At 35.2% G+C, this 16,155-nt stretch overlaps 1 protein-coding gene across 1 annotated transcript in view; it reads left to right on the top strand.

The window, feature by feature from the left end:
• Window positions 1-16,155, top strand: part of WWOX (WW domain containing oxidoreductase) — a 525,887-nt gene that overhangs the window by 18,383 nt on the left and 491,349 nt on the right. The window contains exon 4 of the mRNA XM_026856594.1: window positions 7,335-7,441. Within this exon, the coding sequence (XP_026712395.1) occupies window positions 7,335-7,441 (107 nt within the window). The remainder of the gene's footprint in view (window positions 1-7,334; window positions 7,442-16,155) is intronic.

Here is a 16,155-nt window from a genome sequence, read left to right as displayed (position 1 = left end):
GAATAAAACAATCAAGATTTTATCGTAAATATATGTATTGAAGCAGAGTGATTGTGGCCAAGCAATCCTGATACAGAATGCATGGTGCTTTTTAGGCTCTGAAAAGTATGAATTTGTCAATGATGTGATGTTTTGCATGTGGCTGCCATCACTCTGTGTGAAAGATCTGATGGATGTTGACCCCTTAAACCACCAGCACAGGCAACAGCAATCTTGATGGCAGAAGATTCTTCCCTAAATCACCCATCATTGCTGAGGTATCTCAACCTGAAAATAAGCTTATGTAACTTCAAGTTCTTCATCACTTTCTTCAGCACATTTGAGTTTGCTTTACTCCTTTTCTGAGGAAGTGTTAAATAAGATAATCTGATTCACTGTCACTGGTGTTTAGGTCTTCCAAGTTGAAATAAATCTAGTGATGTCTAAGAGACAAGTCTCATTTCTATTTATATGTAGTTCTCTTGGGTACCAAAAATCAAAACACACCTAGTCTGTGAGATGCAGCATTTGGGATGAGAGTCTATTTTGGATTATAAAGATCATTTGTTCCAAGTTCTTGAGTGTTTAACCCTTTTACAATTCTCCTGTACTAAAACTGGACTTAAATTGCATTTCATGTAGATTACATGTTGCATTTAAAAAAGAAGTGTTAGTATTGTATATAGTGTCAGGTTTCTGCTCTTAAGGTTTTTCTCATTCCTTCCTTTTTAGCTAAAATTCAAGTTCACCCTTGATCCAGGAAAACAGAGTTTTGTTTTCAAAGGAAAAGGCGTTTGAAGGGAGCAACACCTTCTACCTGGAGAAATATTTTTGTGATACTTTTTTTATTTCTGCATTAAAAAAATCAAGTTGATTTGGATGATGATCAGATGTTGCAGATGAACTTTCTGATGGTTGAGTAAAAAATTGAACCTTATTGGAATCTTAAGGGTTTAAAAACATACTGGCCTCTTACTGATGGCTTGAAACTGCTAAGAGTGGTGGTTGTGTGCATACCATAGGTTTTCTAGGTAAGGTGTTGGATTTGTATTGCAGAAACACTGGCCAAACAGTGAGAATATTTTTCTTCTCTCAGAGACCTTAAACAAAAGTAAAATGGAAGTGCTACATATTGGCCTATGCTTAGTTCAAGAGGAAGTGTCTGAGAAATTTATTACTTTTTTTCTGGAAAGAACTCAAACCAAGACAATAGCATCCTTCTTTTTACATTCTCCTTTGGGTCACTTCTGCCTGGAGGAAGTTCTCTCAACCTGTGTTTTGTACACTACCAGAGTTTAAATGTGAACTCCTGAACTAGTGGCTGTACAGCCCTTGAGTGAAAGAGGCCAGAAAGTATTTTTTTCTTTTACGTTCAGTGCCAAGAATGTTTTAATTAAAGTTTCATTTTTTCTGTATTGCAGAATTAATTAAAAAAGCTGTTGCTTTTATATTATGAAGGTTATATAAAATTACTGATCCTTCCCAAGAACCACAAAATTGTACAAATAAAAAACTTCCTATTCATTGGAAGTTGGATTTTCACTAGCAATGTGATAATACCATATATGGAAAAGAAATTGCTCTTCCAGCTTCTAGTTTATCAAAGAATGATTTTGTAGAAGTCTCTTACACATTTTACATTGAAAGAAAATAGAAATATTTCCCCAAACCCCCCAGATGTGTTCTGAAAATTAACTCACTTCACTCTGCAAATGGGGCATCTGCCTCTGTAAGAATAGACATTTGCTGCAATTCAGAAAGCAGCTTGGAAGTTTGGGAACAATGTAGTGGGGGAAAAAGAAACCTTAACACAGCTGTGAAAGTAATACACAGTGATACAGTACGTTCATGCTTACAAAATCTGAGTTGGTTTCTGCTGTCTACACTCCATAAGTAATCCCATCAGTGTATGAAAGGCCAGAAATACATAACACAAGCAGACTAATACTTTTTACTTCCAATTTCACAGAATGCTTTTGTTCACTTGTTCTTGCTATGTTTGCTGTAGTGGAAAGGAAGAAGGTTTGTTTCTGGACTCCCTTTTAGTTTACATTCAAACTGCCTGTGATGTAGGGCTCAAGAAAGGCTGGACTCGCGACAGCTTTAAGTCATTACTCAAGCACATGTGAAGATGTTTTAGAATCTCAGGGCCTCTGGAGCTCTTCTGTCAGTGGAGAGAAAGGAAGAAATGATTCTGAAGAAACCACATGTGAACAAACCCTATAGGCTTTTACATTGAGGACTAAGCTGTTACAAAGCAAGATAACATCACTGTGTTTCAAAGGTATCCTGGAGAGTTTGGGAGAAGGTAGAGAAGCTGAAGAAAACTTGCTATTGTCTGATATGTTTTTGAATTTCTTCTCATGTATTCAAACTTTCTTATATTTGAAATAAAGGAATGTTTTAAAAAGTGTAAATGCTTGATGTAAATTCTTTACAAAATGTCCCCCAATGGTAAATGGACTGTATGCTGTCTACTTTATTTAAACAAGAGATTGCTGAATTTTCCACTCTGTGAATCCCTTCCTCTGTTTTACAGAGGAGGTTGCACCGTTTGACAGAGCCATGTACTCATCTGGTGTATGTTGACACAATGTGGTTGTCATTAATTGAGCGATGCTAACTGCTCGTTAATTGCGATGGTTAGCTGAAAATCTGTCCCAAAATTCAGTGATAGTAGTTAAATGCAGATAGACAAGAATGTGAGAGTGTTGAATTGAACAGTCATCATGGAAGATGAAGAATGAAATTGAGGGCTTATTTCTGAGTCTTTATGAAAAGCACGCTGTAAGTAAAGGGCTGACGCGTTTTAAATGTCTGTATCGCATCCCAAGTGCTTGTACCGCTCCTGTTAGTTTTGGTACTGGTCCTTTAGGTTAGCTGCTGATGTAGAGAGCTGTGCCACAATGTTTATCCTCATGTATGTCTTATTTTTAAATGGGATTTTCACTTTTGCGTGTCAGATTAGAGCTCATCCAACTAGAACAGCAGCAAGAGTAGTCAGTCTCAGGACAGTCTTGTCTCTTGAGGTTTCCAGAGCAATCACTTGAAATTTATTTTAGTTTTATAACGTATTAACATTGCATTATATAGATTATTTAAATATACTATGATTGCTTTTCCAAAGTGTACATTATTTAAGTGTGTTTCTTCTGGCACAAGTATCTATCTATTCTTTGTAACTGGCTGTCCTTGACACTCAAGTAGATTATCCTATCCTGGTTTTCTAATGTAGTTGTTCCTACTTTAAGAAAAACACAACTAGTATATAATGTGTGATTTTTCTGTATGATGATATTCAACTTTTGCAGCTTTGAGCTGCCTACTTTGAAATCTAGAAACTGAAGGACAGAACAGTACTACATTGAGACTGGGCACAGTTCCCTTCAGCCATGTGCACCCTTTGCCAGCCGCTGCAGCTAGGCAGGATGTAAACAGCAGTAGTTCTTGTCGGCAGAAGGCTGTTCTCTCTGTTTTACCTCGGTTAAATAGCTCTGCTGCTGCAATACACTGTGGTGTGAGGAAGATTCACAACCAGAGGATATGATTTGTTTCCTTGAAAAGAAATTAGTATTGTTGCTGTTAATGTTCCTTTATTGTGAAAGGGCTGTGTCACTGTAAGAGAGCATGTGTTGGCGGCTGCAGGCTCTAAGTGAAGTTTTAAAGAAATCTTTGGTTCTTTTTAAGTTCATAGAGTTGCTCTTGAGGGTAGAAATAAGGTTGCTCTGGTTCCTTAATTATATGTGTCCTTAACATAGTAATTTAGATTTCTCTTTCTATTTAACTTTACTGTGATTTTTTTTTTTTTTTTTTTTTTTTTTTTTTTTTTTAAGGTTTTACGGTTTGGGTGTTTATGGTCTTTGTGGTATAACTTTGGTGTATGAAAGCACATTCAATGTGGGTTTTGGTTCAATGTATTTTTTTTACAGATAGGCAAGGTTTTGCTTTACAGAGTTTAAATAGTTTTGTACTTGAAATACTCAATCCCTGTGTTAGGCTGAGGATTTAAAATTTTCTCCATGTTAAAAACATGGCTATGTTTTGCTGAAGAACAAATGTAGCTGGCAAACTTAGTTTAACACAATGAATCTGTTAAAAAAAGTTTTCCACCCTGCTAGAAGCTTTCCCCACCTGTTTAAGCTATGTGACACCGAGGGAGGAGAGAAGCATTAATTTTTGCAGAAGAAACAAAGAGCTAAAGCTGTACAAGGGCTTGAATATTGAGCTGCTTTCAAACTCCTATTTCAGGTGTTTTAGTTAAAGTTGCATTCTTCTAAGCTCCTGCATAGTTGTTCCTTAAAGTGTGAAGCATACTGCTTAATGAGGATTTTCAGGTCCGTGAAGATTTATTTTAAGGACGTATATAAAAAAGCTGCAGTCTTGAGAGCGAGCAAGTTGCTAGGTAGATCATACTTAAACCCCAGTGAGCTCTATGAAGATGACATTGTGTTACCTCTTCTTGATATATTTCATCTGGTAGGTGGTCTGAAAAGATGTCTTACAAATTATGCTCCATGCAAAGTGATAGATCAGTTACTAATAGTTGCATACAGTCCTTACATAAAGCCAGTAATTCAGTAGTTGGATTGGAACCTTTATGTGGTTTGGGGTACCTGCATTTGGTTTTCTCCTTTTGCATAAATCTAGTTGTCCTCAATGCACTCCAGGAGTGTTCATGAATGAGTTAGTGATTTAAAATAGTCTGATGGGGAGACACATCTGCACTTGACCTGTGGCAGTATTTTGAATGGAAGGATGGACTGCTGCTTAAATTTCCTTTGAAAAGCAGGTGGTTTTTTTAAGCATATAATTTCATGGAAAGATCCAGAACATGTCTGCCTAAGGGCAAAGAATCATCCTTTGGTAGCCCAGAAAAGAGGGAGTACGTCCTCAAGAGGAGCATTTGACTCTGATCTCCAAGTTTGCAGGGAGAACCAAGGTGGTATTAAAATTAACTAAATTTGCAGCATATAATTTACTTGGTTAAATTTTAATATTTCTCAGTTTAGTTTATAATGAGAATTAAGTTAAATGTAACAGAGAATGAGATGGAATTTGTTATTTTGCACAATGTTACATGGGTGAGGGTTAGCAAAACATCATCACACTTAACTAATTAAACTGGCTGTCACCTGTAGATCTTTAAAACAGTAGAAAAAAAGTGTATTCCCAGGCATTCCAGCTAGGTTTTAATAATACGGTAAGTTGGTCAAAAGAAGTGTATTTTTTGTACAAAACAAGAAACATACAGCTAGCTAATAGTACTCTGGTACAAGTCTTACATTAGTTACATGAAAAATTATAGTTAAATACGCTTTAAAGTGGAATTAGGAACAGGGGAAATCTTTGCATACTCTGTAGCCGAATTCATGTGCGTGCAATGAATTACCCAGGTAATTAAAGTTGCTTGGTACAATGAATGGCTTTAAAAGAAATACAAGAAAATTGCTTGGACTTAAATACTGTAAGTATGTAATTGCAGAATATGGTATAAATTTGTCTTGGTGTCTGTTGTTTCTATAATGTAAGTTATGTCTTGTGCTGTAACTGAATTTTGTTGCTCCAGGGTGTTTTGGAAGTGAGACAGCCCATCTTAATAGGCTTTTTGGTAAACAGCTTTTAAAAGGAAAACATGAACATGCTTTAAATGTCATAAAGCTAGAACAAATACCTCTTCTCTTTGACTTCTTCACATACTCAAATTGCTGGGCATTTCAGTTTGAGCTTTCATTTTCTAGTTTAAGCTTGTCTAATTGGAACTCATTAAGCCACGTTATGCCTCTTTCTGCTAGATGGAAATTTCTGTCATTGTTACAGTTCTCCATGGAGATAGGAACCCTGTGATACTATTGAATACATCACAAATTTGTATTAGCTCACCCTTAATAGAAAGGCAATTTCTGGCTCAGTTCTCTGCATTTTATGGTCATTCTGCACTCCCAAGAACTCATCATCCCTGGGTGTAAATTCTCACAGATTTTTTCCGATTAAATGAAGTTTACCTTGGACCAATTTCTGCAACTTTTTATTAATGAATTGAACAGTGAAACAGTACACTTAAAAAACTTGCAGATGATGTCAAGTTGGAAAGAGTTGCAGCTCTTGGTGGACAGTTTCATAATTTTAACTGATCTCATTAAATTGTAGTGTAGTCCCAAATTAATAGACTGAAATGAATCTGAAATCTGAAGTCTCCTTTTAGGAAAAACCAAGTGCTCTGATTCAGAATGGGGAAGAAATTATTAACAGTATTGCAAGAAAAGGTTGTGTACAGTCAGATTCACTTTGAAACTTTGTTCTATGAATGAAAGGAAAAAAACCTGGGGATCTGTATTTATGCTGCACTTTATAATTGCAGCAAAGTGTGAACTGACTGTCCACTTGTTTCAGGTTTAGAAAGAATATGCTTGCAGATTAAATCATATCAGTGATTTATCCAAAAGAGGGAATTTTTCATGGATTATTTTACTCTGTATCACCTGGTACATCCAGTAACCCTTTTAGCCCCATGATACTGTAACCATTATATTGAGGCTGCATGAAATTTGATTGATTATTCATAATGAGAACAATTGTGAAAACTTGTTCTCCATAATCAGTTGATGATGGGATAAAAACTGAGCTGATTTTACACAGATAATTTAATGAAGATTTTAGCAAATATTTTGAAGTGCGTAAATAATAAAACATCCATGTAGATTACAGATCTCTTTAGGTAGAATATTGTTTTCTAAGAATGAGATTGACAACCCCCTTCGAAAAAAATGTTTAACACTTAGATAGTTTTCTGGTCCCTGGTTTTGTGGAGGGTCGTGGTTGGATTGGAAAAAGGAGTAGCTATCTCCATGTGATTTAGATTCTTATTCCCTCACACATCCCAGTGGATGATTCCCCCCCTGCAACAGGTGGTTCTCAGATTGAGAAATCAAAGGCTAATTGTGATTCTAGAGTGCAGAGCTCCGTTTTGGAATACTCTCTCAGTGTGATGTTGCCACGCATAATAGTTGGACAATCTCACTGTAAGGCTCATTCTTCGCTGTCAAACAAGTAAGGAGTAAGTATAATCCTGCTTTTCTAAGAGCTGAAGACACCAAGGCAGAGAAATTGAGTCTGCTTTTTGACGATCCCAAGTCCATTTTGCACAAAATACATATGGTAACTGTCACAAAGACCTGCTCAAATTGAGGTGTCCACCTTTTTTCATATGTTCTTTTAAAACCTGGGTCCAGGTGACTATCAGTCAGACTGCAGGTAGTGTTAGTGTACTTAAGTGCATGGCTCACGTTTTCAGGTAATTTTATAACTCTGTTTTGTTACGGAGACCTATTTCTGACTAGGAAAATGTTTTACCATAGGTTTTGAAACTGCAAAGTCTCTTGCACTGCATGGGGCATACGTTATCCTGGCCTGCAGAAATACATCAAGAGGCAATGATGCTGTACAACGCATTCTTGGGGAATGGGTAAGTAAAAGTATATAGTGTCCAACACCAAGCTTTGTTTTTCAAGATGTGAAGGCTTTTCTGCAGTACAAGCAGTTTAATTCTTGCCATGAAGGAATCTAAGGAAGAATGCAGTGGTCTTATTTTGTCCTACCCTGTTCAGTCACAGGTAGAGCAGTGATAGAAATTTTTCTTTTCATATAACTGTATTGGACTGTAAGGCTTGACATGCTGTTACCCGTGTTACATACAAATGCTTTGTAAGGGTGAAAATCTTTGAAAGAACCCGAGACATGTTTCAGAATTCACAGGACAGGACATTTCCAGAACCTAGGCATATAACTAGACTGAAGGAGAAGGTACGCACTCGGATGTTAGAGACAGCTGCTATTTTGGCTATAGTCTTTATACTGTGAGATATTTCAGAGAATCATTATTATGCTTTCAAAATCAAGAATGTTTCCCTCCTTTTCTTTCCTCCGCCATCAAGTCCAACAGCACTGCTACCAGGCAGTCTATCTCAACATTTTTTCCTTCTTGTTTCTTCCCTCTTTCTTTCATTTTCATCCATTTTGTCATGCAGATACAACCTCTTCAGTACTGTCTATTCCCTTGTTTCTCTTTGACTCCTAACTTTCCCTCTCTCTTTTTTTTTTTTCTTTTTTTTTTTCCCCTCTTCTACGGTACTCATTAAAATTTATTCAGTGTTCTTAATTTATTCCTCCCACAATCATTTACTTGCTGGTAAGGATTGCAGGCTACTTTTGTCTGAGCTTGCTATGACTGCTGACTTCCAGGAGATAATCTGTTGACACAGTCCTATACACTTTACTTGAATAATAAACCACAGGATCGGATTCTGGGAATTTTATTTTTTTCTTGGTAAAATTAATGATGAGCGTTTTTAGCTTTATTTCCCAAGATCTGAAAGTATTTCAACTGCTACCAGATGATATGGGAGAGCACTCAACAGCATTAATATTTACACATAAGTAGTCTACAGATAATTATAATATTTATTAGTGCAAAGCAAACAGTACTTATTTACAAGTAAGCATTTCCAAATAAGTGATGCTTATAATATTGCTAATTTTTGTAACCAGAGATCTCTTCAAGAAACAGTCTTTGGTTTTAGGCCTTTTTCTCCTGTCCAGATGATATTAATGATTTACAGTAAATGAATGGGAGGGAAAATTATCTTCATTTCCCCTGCAATACTTCACATTAAAGCTCTCTCTTTGTTTTTTATTTCAATGGTGTGGAATTCCAGAGAATTCCAATAAGGGCAAGCATAGTGTGTGTTGCTTAAAGTTCATCTGTATGTTCTTTTTCAATAGAAGGGGATTTTGGTGATGATATGTCTTTTGAATTTAGTAGTCCCAGTCCCACTAAATATGGCTATATATATGGGGTTTATGCATCTAAAATAAGGCGGTATTAGTACCTTTTTATTTCAGAAATATCCTGTTACCCCATTAAATGTAAGCTTATCTCTGAGCACTTTGAAGGCAATGGAAGTTCAAGAGTACTTGTCTTCATACCTATATTATCTCACCAAAAGTTAATGAACTGCTAATTGAATGAAGATCACTGAAGGTCAGATTACTTCAGAAACATTACATTTATTTACTAACAATTTTCAAATTCTAATTGTTCAGAAAAGAATCTCATCTGTAAGCTGGGTAGCTGGAAAACCTTCAGTGCATCTTTGTAATGGCTTTGTTGTTGTTTATTGAGAGGGACTAATTAACTTTGATTATTGCACTAATATTATGGCACTTTGACAGTCCCTCAGATTTATGACTCTGGGAAAATAAACAAATGAAATGCAGGTGCTGGAGCAGAAAGAATAAGTTATTACTGAACTTTAATTACTTGGAGTGTGTAACCAGGAGAGAATTAGTTGATGAATTACAAGATGCTTAAAATTTACATCAAATTGTAAGCAATCTTGAGGAAAACAAAACAAAAAAAAACCTGCCCCAAAGTCAGTTACTGAAAACAAGGAGACAGAGATTAATTTGATTGATTGATACTAATATTAAAATATTGATGTAAAATATTAATTTTTAGCTTATAGGAGTAACTACAGAGCAGGAAGTTGTTAATTGAAAATTCTTTCCTAAAATGAAAGAGTTCAAGAAAAATGTCAGCAACCTCTGCCTAGGGTTCAGATGAATATGTAGCTGCAACTGTCCTGCTGTAAAGAAATTCAAAGCATCCACAGTATTTTTTGTCCCTTGTTCCTAAGGAAAGCAAAATTATTGAAAGAAAACTGGTTTACTTTTCAATTTAGAATATTTTTTTTTTTAAAATATAGCTTTTTAGAATGCAGCCCTACAGAGCCTCATGTTCATGTTATTTAGGTAGTATTTTTGGCAACAGTAGTGCTACCTACTTGTTTTATGTTTTCTTGTAAATTTTTGAGATTAACTCTCTGAGCTGCACTTATAAGTACTGTCTTCCTCCAGTATTTTGGGGGGGTGTGGAAATTTGTTCTTAATCCTCAACTGAATGTCCAATCCCCCTCTTCTTCTAATATACATTTATAACTAAAAAATCTTTGCCATATTGAATTCTAATGTGTTTACACGTCCTAAGTGTACTGTGTTGGTAATAAAATTGGTATTTCTATAATAATATATATATATTAGTAAAAGCAGTGTGTATCCTATGCTGGCTTTTCTGTGCAACAGTATGCTTTCTTATTTAAGGTTTAAATGTCAGGCAAACAATATTTCATTTTTCATTCTTTTCATTGTCTGGTGAAAAAGAGGGTTCTGCTTATTTTGCAAGAAGACAAAATAATGAGAAATGTATAATGAAACAACTTATTATATCAAGTTTTGATACATTTATCTGATTGATGGTGTGTATTAACTAAAGCCTGAAATATATATTGGAAAAAAAAAAAGTTTTAATCTGTTTTTGGTGAAAGCTGAAAAACAAGTTTATAATGAGAAAAGGGACAGCTAAATGCCTTGGAAAAACCCAGTTGTTAGAGAAAACAGGGGGAATAGTGGGAGAAAATAAGAATTTTCGGATTAGCTGCCATTATATTTAAAATACAAATTCAAACTGATCTTAATTGGCTGTTGGAGACGAATCTAGAAAACTTTGTCTTTAACAATTTATGTCTGGAGAGCTGTTATGAAGAGTTTGAGCCAACTGAATAGAGATTACCTGTACAAACATGCAAATTACTTTAGATAACTGACATTTGTTTGCAACCTGCAATATTCCAGTTATTTTCTTACTAAACTATAGCAGAATTTTGCTAATATTGCAAATAGAGGGTGATTGCCTCATATAAAGCATTGTGACAAGTTTTAATGTGACTGGTCTAGCTAGTCTGTCAAATATAATTTTTATAGAGAGGTATAGTTGATTATATTGGTACAATCTAATGTTTTATATACATATATATAGAGAGAGAGAGGAAGAGAAAGTATGTAAAAGAAACATAAAAAGAGAGATCAGTACAGCTTTATATTTGATATCTTGAAAATGAATGTTGTTCATGCACGATGACGTTCAATATCAATTTAAAACTGTTTGATAATTTCTTGCTCGGAAAAGAGGAAATTAGAATTCTAGAGTTATGATTCATTTTAATCAGAAAGAAATTGTCAAACATAAATCTCTCCTTGAATAGTGAAAAGGCCTGAAAGCAGCCAAGAAAAAAATATCAATACTTTGCAAAGGAGGAATGATTGTTCCAATTCGTAGCTTAATTGACTTTAAGGCTTAATGAAAAACACTACAGTGCTGTTTGTACACATAGTTGCTCTGACGAACATTGAAATCTATGCTTCAGGAAGAGATGCTAGGTAATTTATTTTACATTATTATTGATATAATTTTCTAATTGAGTACGAGCAGACTGTTTGGATAAGACTGTGTAGCTCCAGATGTTAGCGGTATTCTCAAGAAAATACTTAGAATATGAATGAATAAAATATTTCATAAATCACAGCTTTTCTTGCCAAGGAGCTCTCATTTATTTATTCCTGTCAAATAGTCTTTGAGGTAGATATTAAAAGATAAATTGTAAGTTTAATATTTTATAAAAAGTATAATGTTTCTTTTGTAATTATTCCTCAGTGTTAAGCCTACAGCTACATCAAAGATTAGATTAAACTGTAAAGAAAATTTGGGTTTGCTTTATATGTAGAAAGTTATAAGGTAGAGATGTGACAAGAGGAGAGAGAATGGCTATGAACAAAACCAACAAAATAAACATGACTCCTTGCTGTATTCCTTTCCCCCAAAGTATTTTCCCCCTAAGGAGGGATTTATATTCTGGCTGATTAAGTAACTCGATGAAATTAAAACCTGATAAGTGAGTCTTTGTATTGCAATTGTAATCCTGTAAAGCTCAGAAAGATGAGAAGCAAACTGGGCATGTTTACATGGAACGTGGGCAAAAATTATGTCAGCTGTGTGTGCTGCCAGCTCAAGGAAGGGGGGACTGATTTCCCATGTAGTGTTTACTCTCCACCGGTGTCCCTGGTTTATGACTTTTTGTGTATGTGTGTGTAATACAGAACATCTCTGTAAAATACTCTTCTGTCATAATCTCTTGATACTTATGGATGCTGATCTTGATACAGAAGATAAAATTTTCTTTTCGATCTATTGGTTGTTAATTTCGTGATCTTTTTCTGTAAATTGGTTAGACTATTAATACAGGATTTTCATACCTGTATGACTATGTAAGGCTATGTAAGACTACATTAGAACCAGCATAATAAATTGATTTGGAATTAACTTAGGTGAATGATTCAGGGAGGAGGATCTCATCATGGTTAGTGGCAGATTTTCATTTATGGAAAAAAATGAAGAATACGTAAAAGATGAGTTTGGAGATGTGTTAAATACTGAATGAAGCCACAGTCTGTTAGTACAGAATTGAAGAGTTTCAAAGCAGTGCTAAATAAAAGCTCTTAAAAAGTAAGCTCTTCAAAATTGAAAGTATTTCAGAATATCATACTGGTGTAAAGCACATTTCACATTCTGTGAAAATATTATTTCCAATATTGCAGTGTCATATTGTAATAAAGAATTGCATTGTTTCAAACCACAATATTCTAAAACTATGTAATATTGGCTCACATGCCATCACAGTGTAATATACAGTTATAAAAGCCTGCAACATATAGACATATTTCATCTTCCAGTGCTCTGAACGGTGACCATGCTGAAGAATCAAGATAAAAGTGGTTATCCAAACCTTACTATGGGGAAAAGGATTGCAGGAAGAGGCAGTATCTTGTTTTAAGCTAACTGGTAGTGCAATAAAAAAAATTCTCCCTTAACTTGTCTCACTTGCGGCCATAGACACTTGTAACTAAAGCACCGTAACTGAAGCGTTATTGCCACTGCTGAGTATAGTGTTTTTTTTCTCTTTAAGGGTGTGATCCAGATGTTTCTGAAGTGAAGGAATCTTTTAATTAACTGTAATTGCAGTGGAATCGGACCTTATGTTACCAGCGGAGAATTGAGAGTATAAACCTTAACCAGTACTTGTGCTAGTAGCAATTGATTAAGTGCAGACTTTGGTCATAATGTTCAAGAATTCAGTAAATTCCTGTGAGCAATCTGGTCAGCTGAGACAATTTAAGAGCGTGATGTGTGCTGTGAAGTTATTTTCTTAATAGAGATGGACAATGAATGGTTAAATAATGGTAGACATGATTTTTAGGCAGTTGTAGTATGCATACACAGGACTAAGGAAAACTAAATGTAGTAAGTCTGCTGATACAGTCTTCATACCAGAAGCTGGAAAGCAGTTGCTTTTGCATTTTGAAGTCTTTTGACACGTTCTGAGGTGGCAGTTTCTTTCTGTTATTTTTTTTTCTGTTTGCAGGCTTGTATGTTGGGACGGTAACTATCCACATGAACATGTTTCAGTGTGCCAGAGCTATTGATCTTATTATCAGTGAGAAATCTGTGATCTTCAAGTTCTTGTGCCAGATTAATCTCTAAAACCGGCTGTGAATCGGTGCATGTAGCCACTGACAAGAGCAAGAGGCTTTTTAATATTTGCAAGGAAATTTGTGCTTAAAAAAAAAACCCCACACAAACTTAAAAACATTAAACAGTTTAACCAACATTTACATGGATGAATTGTTTAAGATCTATTTTTTTGTACACTATAAACATATGGCATGAATTTGCTTTCGTTACAGATGCTGAGAAAAGAGAAAGGCAAATATTTATATTACATTCATGTTTTACAGTAAAAACACTGTTCAGTTTGTTTATACAGTTCCACTGTTACAGTTTTTATGGTTAGTAATGAAACCACTGTAAAACAGAGTCTGAATTATATAGCAGATGTGTTAAGCCCCTAACTTTCAGGGTTGGGCATCCTTCTGAATACTGATATCATTTAGTTAGAGAGTTGATGTACTGGCTACAGCTGAACTGTTTTATACCTACATCTTTGTCTGTAGTTAGCTCTGCACTGTTACTGTACTAAAGATAGTTTTATTATCAAGATAAATGCATCGATGTTTTGAAGTAATTACATTTATGAAATATAAAGCCAGTCAGTGTGAGTGAGTGCAGGAGACTTTAAAGGTTTTGGTGGGCGTTTTCCAAGCATTTAGGACTTCATATGGCTTATATTTCCAGTAAACAGGGATAAATTTAAAAATGTTTAATTGATTTGATGTATGTTTTATTTCTCAATGGTTCTCTCAGATATTTTTATTCCAATTCAATTGATAGCTAGGATTCAAAATAAAGCGAATGCTAAATGTGAAAGTGGGTAAAAATACTTTTTAAAATACGGCTGTACTTCAGCTTTTATCCACTTAAAAAGGACTACAGATACATTGAGTCAATTTTTGATCTTTGCAATACTGTACTCAGCGAAATACAGAATTTTGGTTACATAAAGAAAACATTATTAATGTTAGTTCTTTGTATTTATGTGACAATTTACAGGAGAAATGCATGGTAAAAAATAGCTTAGGTCCTGCCCAAGGCTTTTCAGTCCTGGGCTCTGCAGTGATTTACTTTTCATGATACTTTATGCTCACTACCCTGCATAGTCACATTGGCTTCCATTGTAGTGGTAGCAAGCAAAGAATTTGGCACTAAGTGTTCTCAGAACTCAGTTCTTATTTAATAAGTGAGAATGAGGAAATAGACATACACATTTTGTAGTGGTGATTTCTTATTTTATGCTGAAGGTTCTGGTTTATGTCATTGGCACATCTTTAAGTAGAGAATACTTTTTAATGGTGATAATATACGTAGTAAATGCAGGAGGAAGTTTAGTAACGTCCAGCAAGGTAGAAGAGAATTTGAAGTGGTTTAGCACTGTGGAATTTTTACATGTGTAGGAAATAACATTTTAAAAAAGTCTGGTAATATGAATGAAGGAACTATGCTATAAAATGCAGAAATTTTTGGTTTCCTTCATCTTTTTCTCAGTTATGAGGAAACCCATATAATGAGGCATGTTGAAATCAATTGGGACTTCTTCACAAACATTGATAAGGCAAGCAGAAAGATTTCTACTACTAATAAAAAATTGGATGTTGGTGAAAGAACAGAATGGTGCAACAGATTAGCTTTATAACTAGGAGAGATGATGGTACTTAAGAAGATTGGATAAGTGAAGCTTGTTTTTCTGTCAGTACTGGGGATAGGCCTGTGATATCCTTCGAGCAGCGTGTCCGTTGCTGTCTGTAAGCCATTCTGATCTTGCAGTTCACTGTAGCCTCGTCAAATCATGGAAGAGCTTCTGCGGTTGTGACTGCCTGTTTCATCCATCCCTAAAACAAGCCAAGATGCCAGAAAAGGAAAGGGTTTCTGACTGCAGTAAGCATGTGAGGGCTGTTTAGGAAAAAGTAATCCTGCAGGAGCACAGACTTTGAGATTTGAATTCCACAAGACCCTGCTGCCCTGACAATTACAGACTTTTTTCTCATGATGGTGACCGTCTGCAGATTTTCTTTTCTTTAGAATGGCCAGAGTTTATTAACTGTGGAGGAGTAGACCCAGAGACCCAGAGCGGTTTTAATTTTTTTTTTTTTTGGGAAAAAAAAAAAAAAAAAAAAAAAGAAAAAAAAAAAAAGTGGTATTTTGGTCACCTTATCTCCTTTTGGTTTTGTGCCTTGTACAAGAGATTCATTGTTCCTGAAAATATGCTTGGATAACGTGGTGAATAAATGGTCTGGAACGTATGGTTTACCCTACTTTCTGTCTTTAATTTTGAATTTCTAGGCTGGATTGGAATTCTGTGCTAATGTATGAATTCACAATGCTGTAGACAGCTGACAGAAACCAACAGAGTGCTCTCATAGCTATGAGATGGCAAAGTTTTTAACATAGAGAATTTGCCAGGATTTCCTCCAGTACAAAGTTGTCTTTTGAGTTGACTAGTTAATTCTGCTCTCATAATTCTGTTCACTTTCCAACATCTGCTACACATATTAAAAAAGAAAAAAATAATCTAAAATGTAATTTTGAGAGAAGTCATAGTATCTTACCATTCCTTAATTTTTTTCTCCAGTCAGCAGAATTTTATATATAGAAATGTTGAGGTGATCTTTTTGGTGATTTGTTTCTTTAGCACAGCCCTGCTGCTCTCAATATGGAAATGTGAGTCACAAAATCCCTGCCATGCCTAAAGCTTCATAGTAATACTACTTAAATTCATTATCAGCTTTTTAACAAAAATTTTAAGACACCGCCACCCGCCCCTCGCCCCGCGCTAA

Source organism: Athene cunicularia (genome assembly GCF_003259725.1).
Source record: "Athene cunicularia isolate RWA chromosome 11 unlocalized genomic scaffold, athCun1 chr11_part1, whole genome shotgun sequence".
NCBI lineage: Eukaryota > Metazoa > Chordata > Aves > Strigiformes > Strigidae > Athene > Athene cunicularia.
The sequence above is the reverse complement of the archived record's forward strand: the minus strand, read 5'-3'. Positions and strand labels throughout refer to the sequence as shown.